We start from the raw sequence: 10448 nt of genomic DNA, 5'->3' as shown, positions 1-10448 counted from the left end.
GGGGAGGGATTGGAGATGTCTGTAGGGACTGGTTACTCAGGGAAACAAACAAACACACCCACGCACACGCACACACACACATACGCACACACACACACACACACACGCGCACGCACGCACACACACACGCACACACACATACACACACGCACACACACACACACACACACACACACACACACACACACACACACACACACACATAAACACTTCCTCATAAACACTCCCTCATGAAGGTTAATTACCACTACATAGATTACTCAAATAAATCCCAAGTATCACAGACGTCCCTCCTTGTTTATCTTCTTCCACTGTGAGAGAAACGACTGAGCTTGTCTCCCCCGGAGGCTTCTCATTAGGTCCCTGATAAAGACTTCCTACATTTCATCTGTCTATTAGATGAATCAATTTGTTGTATAAGCTGCTGATGCAGTGTGGTGTATTGGTAAAATGGCAAACTGTCTCTAACCCACATTGATTTATTCCTCATGTCTCCATTTAGCTTTACAAAATTGGTACTCTCAATGAGATTCAGTGCCACCACTTAAACGTTAAATCATCGAAATCAAACAATTTTCGCAATCTGGAGATTGCACCTTTAAGATGGTCTGAGAGCACCTAAAAAGGAACAAATGTTTTGCTCGGTCTAGTCCTTCATGTCGTGGTGGTACAGGGTGTGCCTACTGTTGCCGTGATTACTATGACGTTGGCCGCCATCTGAGTAGATGATAATGATAGTGGTGACGTTGTGAGCTGTGGCCCATTTCCACAGAACACAGATCCACATTAGTCACTCATCATGGAAACTGGGCCAGAGCATTTGGATCAAGGCTTCTTTATTCTCACTGAATGAGGTAGAAACAACATAAGCGTGTATACACTCCACCAAACGTGGTAAGTCCAGCTGCTCTGGTACCCGCAACCCAACCTTTATATTCACAGACTCAGACACAGACACACACGCACACGCACACACACACACACACACACACACACACACACACACACACACACACACACACACGCAGCAACCCTACCATTGAACATGTCATTAAAAAAAGCAAAAAGCACTCAGCTTTAACAAGCATCCAAACGAGAGCCGTGAACAGACAACCCATCTGACACAGCTAAAGTATCCCTAAGTACGCCGACATCCATTAGCTTTTACAACTGAATCGAGGGATAAGAGTATAGAGGCGGTAGACTTGCAGGCATTGACCCAATCAGCTGTAGTGTTCCTATACGCCTGAAACATGTGACAGCATCTGTTCTCCATTATGCTGAAGTCCATTAGGTCCAATACATCCAATACAGTCCATTAGGTCCAATATGTCAGTGGTGACATTGGGTGACAGCCACCTTCATAGTAGAATAAACACTGTGCAAATTGTATGTGCAGACTACTAGCCATAGACATACATAGCATAGTCTAGCATAGCATAGCATAGCATAGACATACATAGCATACATAGCATAGACATACATATACAGATCTGAAGGTAACTCGTTTTGATGCACCAGATTCCTCGACCCCCAAGGCACCATGCTGGAGCTGGGCACTAGCAGAAAGTCATACAGGTCTTTGATTGCCCGTCTTGCAAAGTGCTCCTCTCCTCCCTTGAAGGCCCGTCGATGTTTGAAGAGATCTCATCATCATCTGGCAGATTTGAGTCCTCTGGGGATCTGACATCCACATGCTGCGTTTGGTCAATTTCCCCATTCTCAGAAGAGGCCTTCTCTTCTTGTTCTGGTTCACTATCAGAGTCAATAGATATGGGCTGTGTGTAAGTACTCAGATTGAGAGTACAGTTTATTGTCTCAATTTGCTTGCTTTGGTCTGTATTAAGTGCACTAGACGACTTACGGCCTAAAGCCAACCTCCCCGTCCCCTCTGAGGTACCAGAGAGTTTTGAACTGTCCTCAAAGTTCATGTCATGCTTGAGTTTCTTGAGTGCCTGCATGTCGAAGCCGAGCAGCACCTTCAATCTCTTGGTCTCACAGTCTCTCTGGCATGACCTCCGTCTGTTAGCAAAGTGGCTGGCTATATCTGACTTCCACAGCCACAAGCTCGCAGACATCTTGTCTTCCTCCTGCGGAGACAGATAGGGACGCTGATTGAAGTAGGTAGTGAGAATGGCTTTTCTTGCCTCATAGGTCTTGTGCTCATAGCTCCTGGGATCCAACACAAGATCGACAGACTCCCCCAGCTTGTCCACAACACCACTGGGGGAATATGCGACTTCGTTGTTCATCTTCATCCTCTTCGGGTCAGTCAAGGTTGTAGTGGGTAGCTGACGCTTTAGGAAACCTGCCCCAGAAGAGTTGAGTGTCAAGGCAGACGACTTGATGCCCTGGTCCTTCTGGGCCCTACCCACAGCTCTGCACTGCACGAGGTGCAGGGTGATCGTGGAGGCCACCATGTTGCTTGTATAGACCCCCAGACAATGGATGCACTTGTACGTCATCTTCTTCTCAACGGGGTGCATCGTCTGGAGCACTTGGTGTCGTTCCCGCAGGTGCTGTCCCAGTGCATCTGAGATAGGGCCCTTGAGGATGGTGAAACACAGTGGGCACAGGGTCTTCCTGACCTCACTGTTGCTATACACAGTGGCTTGAGGGATACTTTTGGCAAGTGCGTCGTTCTTTCTGTCGGGCATCTTTGACGGCAACCTCTTCACTGTGGCTGAAGAAGAGCTGTTCTGGGCATGGTTGGCCAAAGACGACTCCTGAGCAGACACGGGTTCCTTCATGTTATAGGTGATAACAATAAGTTGTATGTTCTTGGGCTTACCCTGCTGAATTGTGAGGTCAAAGGTGAGGGGTGATGTAGCAGGAGGACCCACAAAGTCGTCTGGGTGGGCCTGCCCCACGTGCTCTAGCATCTTCTCCACGTTGTTGAAGGTGGAGTGACACTGAGGGCAGGAGAGCCCATGGATCAGCATGTGGTTAAGCAACGTGTCACTGGACAGATATCGATTGCAGAGCAAACACTTGCTGGTGAAGTTATGGATCTTCATGATGTACTTTGCCATTGCCCATACCTTCTTTGCCTTGTGGGCCTTGAGCACTGTATAGATTTTCGGGGAAGAGCTCGTTGCAGACAGTGCATATCTTCCACTTCTGTGTCTGGGCTGTGCTTAGGCCGGTCGCAGTTCCGGGAACCTGTGACGGTGGAGTTAGGCTCTTTGACAATGAGGAGCCTCTGCCCTCTCCACCACTGCCAGGAATTGTGATACGCACTTGGCCAACAGAGGACTGAGTCTTCATCCCTGAAGGGCCCTGCTTCATACTGGCTCCCATCATATGGGTAAGCTGCTCAGCGGTCAGGGTGCGGCCCCCAGGCAACATCATGGAACCCTTCTGGGCTGCCCCTTGGTAGTTTTGTGCCCTGGACACAACGACGTTACCATGTCCGATCATAGTCGTCACCTGAGAGCCGATGCGCTCGTGATATTCAACGACATGCTGCACTAGCGCCTCATAGCTACGGGTTGAGAACTGGCAGCGCTTACAGAGGATGTTGTTGCCATTGACGGCGTTAGCCCCGTTTTTGAGTGATGCTTCTGATACCATGGCAACATAGGGTGAGACCACATGCTGGAAGTGCTCCCTGTAGATGTGCCTTCGCACCACATTGAACAGAGGGTCCCGATAGGTACACTTCTTGCAATAGTACATGGCCCTCTCTACGTTGTCTCCTGGTCTGGCCTTATCCAGCCCCTTCTGACCAACAGCAGCAGCAGCCCCTTGGTAGGCCCCCCCCACACCTGGGCGTGCGCCACTGGGTATGTGGAAAATCTTGACATGTGTCTCCATAGTCCTCTTGCTAGCAGTGAAGGTGCAGTAAGGACAGTTTAGCAGAATACGGTTCTCAAAGTTGTGTCTGTGGACATTGCGGAAGTGGTTCTTGTAGCCTGAGTAGTACTTGGAAGAAAAGGAACACTCAGTACAGCAGAAAGGCTTTGAACGGTACTCCTGTTGGGATACACAAACAAACAAGGGGAGAGTTTTGAGTATGCAGAATTACATAAATAAAAAAACTAAGCAAACTAGGACTTGAGTGGTTGTTGGTTTTTACTTAATAATCAGGTAATAGGCTAATCGGTAATTTAATTGAAAGAGAGATTAATGTCCATTCATCCAATGCTGATACTTATTTTTTTGTTATGACCACCATAACAACAAATGATCATACAGCCCAAATTAAAGTTACGTTCTAACTATAAATAGATATTAATGTTGTCGAGGTGACTTACCTGTGTCTTTGAGTATGATGGATCCCATAAACAGATGTCCAGGCATACCGTGTTCTTCACAAGCTGGTCATTGGGGCTATAGTCTTTGAGATCCTATGTTTGAAAGATAGCAGATAACAAAGGAGGAAAATAATCAGACCGCATTTACCACAAACTGAACACTGCTGATCAAACTGGATAAGCTGCTGTTATGTTTTTCCGAAACACTTCAATGTTACTTTCTTGTAGGGGGAGGGAGATCATAACACAGTGCATTGTGAATGCTTAGGCCTGCCCTAAGTGTTACGTCTGTAGTTTTACGACAGTTGGGACTTTACTACAGTGCCGTATTACGTTTTGTGTTACACACGTTTGTTGAATAAATGGAGTACCAGCTCCGATTAGAAGCTCTGCGTTCAGGCTCCGTTATTGAACATAACATTGGCGACGAGGATGGCTGATTGTTCTCTACCAACACCCCCTCCTTTCCTAGCAGTCCCGGCAGAACCACCGATTCCGTGGGGCCGCTGGATTTCCTCTTTCGAAACATACATCCTAGCTGCCGGCTTGGAGGACGTATCAGACAAGAGGAAATATGCGCTGCTGCGGCACTGCCTGGGAGCGGAGGGTCAGCGCGTGTTTGAAACTCTCGGCACCGCGGCGAGATACACAGACGCTGTGGAACTATTGAAGCAACACTTCGCCCCTCCACAAAGCGCTCTTCTCCGCCGCGTCATATTCAGACGAAGACACCAACGTACAGGTGAGACAGTGACACAGTATGTGGCTGATCTGCGGGGTTTGGCGAGCTTATGCAAGTTCGGGACATTACAGAACGAAATGATAAGAGACCAACTCATCTTACACACGAACTGTGACAAGATTAGGGAAAAACTGTTACTGGAAAATGATGAACTTACATTATCAGCAGCTCTGAACATGGCGGCCCAGGTTGAAACAGCTTTGGAATGTGCAGTTAGTTTTTCAGCCTCTCCCAGCTCACCGGCAGAGGGCGCGCACAGCCTACAGGTGCCCCTCCTCCACGTGAGTGCAGCCAGCGGCGGGGAGAGCGTTTTACTGGCCTCTCGGTCACGCGACCAGCCACACCAGCCGTGTGGGAATTGCGGCTCTTCTGCACACAATTCAAGAGCTCAGACATGCCCAGCCCGTGGTAAAACCTGCTCCAACTGCGGGAGACTAAACCACTTTCACAAGGTCTGCAGGTCTGCCCCAGCTAGAGCTTCCCAGTCACCTACCACAGTCATCCATAATGTCAGCTCAGGACGAGCGCCATTCAAAACATGCTCGTTGATGGTTGGTGATGTCACTCTGCCGCTCCTCCTAGACACTGGAGCCACAGTGTCCCTTGTGAACTTGACGACCTATACACAGTTCTTCTCCCATGTGCCCCTGGGGTTGCCCTCCACCACCCTGCGTGGCTATGCCAACTCTGAGATTGACATTGTGGGCTCTTTTCAGCTGCCTGTGAAGTACGGGGAGAGGACACTGCCGGCTTTCAGGTTCAACGTTGCACGCCACGGGACCAACCTGTTAGGTTTCGACCTGTTCAACGCCCTCGGTTTCACCCTGCTAGACACAGCTGGCTCAGAGATTCACACCGTTTCCATCCCCTGGCAGCAACAGTGGCCTGCGCTGTTCAGCGGTGTAGGCTGCCTCGACACTTTTGCCCACCAGCCTCTGTTAGATCCTACAGTGATGCCTGTTATACAGCCCCTCCGCCGCTCCCCCCTGGCTCTCCGCGATGACATCTCCTCTCAACTACAGAGCATGCTCGATAGCGACATCATTGAGCAGGTGAATGCATCGCCTTGGATCTCCAACCTGGTGGTGGCGAAAAAGAAGTCTGGGGGGCTGCGCATCTGCGTGGATCTGAGAGCGGTAAACAAGGCCATCATCCCTGACAAATACCCCCTGCCAACGATAGAGGAGCTCACCGCCCAGTTCTACGGGTCCAGCGTGTTCTCTAAACTGGACCTCCGTCAGGGTTACCTCCAAGTGCCACTACACCCCGAGAGCCGCAACCTCACAGCGTTCATCACTCACAGAGGGGTTTTCCGCTACAAACGCATGGCTTTCGGTTTAAGCTCCGCCCCCAGCTGCTTCCAAAAGATCATGGCCTCCATCTTCGCTGGGATCCCAGGTGTGGCCATCTATCTTGATGACATCGTGGTTCACGGGGCCACCGTCGAGAGCCACGACGAGCGTCTCCACAGTGTGTTCAGTGCATTGGCCAAGCATCACCTCACACTCAATGGTGAGAAGTGTGTATTCGCCGCCCCAGCCATTGACTTTGTGGGGTTCCGCCTCTCAGCTGATGGCACGTACCCGCTGCACTCGAACACCGAGGCCATCCATCATGTCCCGGAGCCCACCACAGCCGCTCAGGTGGCCTCCTTTCTAGGCATGACGGCGTACTACCTCCGTTTCCTGCCACAGTACTCGGCCACAACCACACCACTGCGGAAGCTGTTGAAGCATGACGAGCCCTGGCTCTGGACGTCTGCCTGCTCAGACGCCGTACGCCTCCTGAAGGCCCAACTCACCTCACGCATTTCGACCTGGCCAGCCCCACTCTTGTCACGTGCGACGCCTCTGCCACAGCCATTGGTGCGGTGATGTCCCAGCTGCAAGGGGGGGTGGAGAGACCGATCGCCTTCGCCTCCCGTGCTCTCAGCCCCACGGAACAGAAGTACTCGGTGGGGGAGCGGGAGGCCCTAGCATGCCTCTGGGCATGTGAGCGCTGGCACATGTACCTCTATGGACGTTTATTCACACTGAGGACAGACCACCAGGCCCTCATCACCCTCCTGGCCACGTCTGGCACCGGTCACAAGCCACTCCGCCTCCACCGCTGGGCCGACCGCCTGCAGCAGTACAACTATCGGTTACAGTTCACGCCAGGACGAGACAACGTGGTAGCCGACTTGCTATCACGCTCAATCCCCAGCCCACCCACAGCCCCAACCTTGACCCCCGGACTGGACCAGGCTGAGCATGACCTCGTCCAGCTCCTCCACACACCCCTTCAGGAGACGGTGTCGCTGAAAGAGCTCCGGGATGCCTCAGCCGATGACCCCACCCTCTCTACACTCTCAACCTACATCACGCAGGGGTGGCCGGCAAGAGTACCTGACGAGCTACTCACTTACTCCAGGATCAGGGAGGAGTTGTCGGTTTGGAATGACACCTGTGTCGCTCGCAGGTTCTGCACTGTGGTCCCAGGTGTCCTTCGGGCGCGTATCCTTGCTATGGCGTACGAGGGTCACCTGGGCATAGTCAGGCTCAAACAGCGCTGTCGTGATGTTGTGTGGTGGCCAGGCATCGACAGGGAACTCGAAACCCTTGTCAAGGATTGCACTGCCTGTCTCCTTAGTGGTAAGACCAGGGCTCCAGCTCCACCCCCGCCCATGCAGCCGTTGGACTGGCCATCTCAACCCTGGGAGCACCTGCAACTGGATATCTGCGGCGAGCTGCATGGGGTACCACATCACCAGCGTTTTCTCGTTGTGACCTACGACCTCCACTCTAAGTGGCCAGAGGTGACACCTGTGGGCTCGGTCACAGCAAAGGTGCTGATCGACATTCTCGACGCTCTCTTTGCACGTTGGGGCCTGCCCAAGAGGATCACGACTGACAACGGTCCTCAAATGGTTTCCCATGAACTGTCCTCCTATCTAGTGGGTAAAGGGATCCACCACATCCGCACAGCGTTCTACCACCCTGCTGCGAACGGGGGGGTGGAACGGCTGAACCAAACACTGAAAAATGGCATCAGGGCCCACCTGGCACAAGGGTGCACGCTCACCACCAGCCTCCTCCAGACGCTGTTGCATTATCGGGCCACGCGACACGCCACTACAGGAGTCTCCCCAGCCTCCCTCATGCTGGGGCGGGAGCTCCAGCTGCCTCTCGATAGGCTCCGCCCTACACTAGCTCAGCCCCCGGTCCATCCAGTTCAAGCCACAGTCACCAAACACCAGCGCTTGATGAAGGATCGTTTCGACAGGGCCAGACGTGCTAGGCCACCTGTCATTGCTGTGTCGGACTGGGTCAGGATCCGACGACCTCATCGGGACAACAAACTCCAGTCGTTTTGGTCGGACCCTGTCCAGGTCAGCAAACAGCTTGGCCCGGCCTCGTTTAGGCTCGCCGACGGCACTCGCTGGCATGCTACCCGCCTGCGTAAGGTGCAGCCTCCCCCTGGCCCAGCGCTGGGTGTGGCCTCTTCCACAGTCTTGCCAGCTGCACGGTTGGATGAAGCAGCAACCCCGGCCTACCAGGCTCAGCTCCAAGGCGTGGAGCCGCCACCAGTGGCTGTGGCTGCACCAGAGCCACGTCTGGTTCGAGCACGCAACAGGCCCGATGACTTGCGTGACTACATGACTGAATATCACACCTAGGTTGTGTGAGGGGGGGGGAAATGTTACGTCTGTAGTTTTACGACAGTTGGGACTTTACTACAGTGCCGTATTACGTTTTGTGTTACACACGTTTGTTGAATAAATGGAGTACCAGCTCCGATTAGAAGCTCTGCGTTCAGGCTCCGTTATTGAACATAACACTAAGGTAACAGATAAGCGAAAAAACGGTCTTAAGCCCCATTCACGCAGTAATTTTCTTAGCAACGGTGGAATGTTTGCAACGTGCGCAGCGGAGTTGCGGACAGGGAAGAAACACCTGATAACTGAAAGATTATCTGAAATGGTTGCTGGCTATCATGGATGAAAACAAATCATGGTTTAAGTTTGAAGATTGTTCGGATATTTGGCTTGAAACAAGTTACCAGTAAAAGCATTGTCTTACACATTGGTTGCCTCTGCAATGATCTGGTTGTATCTCAAAAATCCATCAAGTTTGAGATCAAAAGTAGCCCGGCTAAAATGTGCTGTCATATCGTTTATCTTGGGTTACAGTGTAGAATACTTCTAACTGAAACAATAAATCAGTTTTTTCCAGCCAATGTCTTAGTAATGAAATGACCTTGAAACTAGCGATGGACTTGGTTAGCGGTGCAGCATTTATTTAGGTTGGAAATGTTCACAGAAATCAGCAGATAGTTCAATGACTCAGCTAACTGAACCAGTCACAGTCAGCAGCTGTGCAAACTTAACAGTATATGCTGTTTAACGTGACTTCACAACAACAACAGTTTCTTGTTTTTGTAAAATAAATAGCAGTGCCATAGAAACTAATGTAATGGGAGGGAGCATGAATATCACAAATTAGGATATAACATGTGGCAGATTGTGGCAGATTCTTTCTAATTTGAAGATTGGTACCATGTCCTATAAGACATGTCCGCCGAGGCTCGAGAGTGTTGCGTAGGAATGACGCCACCTGTCTTAATGCCTGACAATGCAGCAACAATTTATTGAGCAAAACACCTGCGTATGAACCAAATAACCCGGGACTCTGTCGGCTCCCATTCACACCAAAACTCGACCTCGAAACTGTTCAATGTTTGGAGGGAGGTGATACTGAGTCGAACAACTGGTGGGTGGACCTATTCACATCGAACTTCACCTGAGTATTACCCGGGTCGGTGCTCCAGTGTGAATGGGGTTTAAGGTGACAGCATGTCATGCTGATGCTTACCTCTACCTGCTCCTTGCAGTACTCAAGTCCAATGTCAGTAAGTGCCTTTTTCACCTGCTTCCTGGCTCTCCTTAACCTCGTGAGGTTGTTCACTGGTAGTTGATACATCTTGACTGAAAAGGCAAGAAAGAAAAATAAATAAATACAGGGAGACAATATCAATCCTACCTGTTGTGCTTTATTATGTCTACCTAAAAACCTGTATTGTCTCTTAATATTGATAACATTATAGAACACACTACTGAGGATGCCATCTAGACAGCTTGGCAAGGGGATGTGATCCTCTAGTACAACATGTTCTCAGGACAGTTTCTCAACTGCGCGTCGTTCAGAACCTCTCATTCATCTGCGAGCTTCTTCAATCAATCACTAACGTGCACAAAATAGGTGGGACAAAAGGCTAAATTATACATCCGACATGGCTTAGTTAAATGATTAGTATTTCTTGCCGGACGCTGAAGTTCTCAACACCTCTCTTAGGTTTGTTCCTTGGCTTTTAGCTCACTGGCCCAAGTGGAGGAGTCAACAGACACAATCCAAAATGGCGAGGAGAAAAAGACGGAAGTGAAAAAACTGTTTTGGGCCGAAAGAAGTTTG

At 50.6% G+C, this 10448-nt stretch overlaps 1 protein-coding gene across 1 annotated transcript; it reads right to left on the bottom strand.

Annotated features, from left to right (window-relative positions):
• Positions 1–646: 646 nt before the first annotated feature.
• On the bottom strand, positions 647–9959 carry LOC308150363 (activity-dependent neuroprotective protein a-like; the record flags this gene model as incomplete). Its single annotated transcript, XM_080523206.1, is given in 5 exon segments — positions 647–753; positions 1577–3063; positions 3065–3975; positions 4257–4349; positions 9852–9959. Coding segments are annotated over 5 exon segments (2706 nt in total).
• Positions 9960–10448: the final 489 nt, after the last annotated feature.

The sequence above is a fragment of the Nansenia antarctica genome, assembly GCF_963989245.1.
Source record: "Nansenia antarctica genome assembly, chromosome: 2".
Classification (NCBI taxonomy): Eukaryota; Metazoa; Chordata; class Actinopteri; order Argentiniformes; family Microstomatidae; genus Nansenia; species Nansenia antarctica.
The sequence above is the reverse complement of the archived record's forward strand: the minus strand, read 5'-3'. Positions and strand labels throughout refer to the sequence as shown.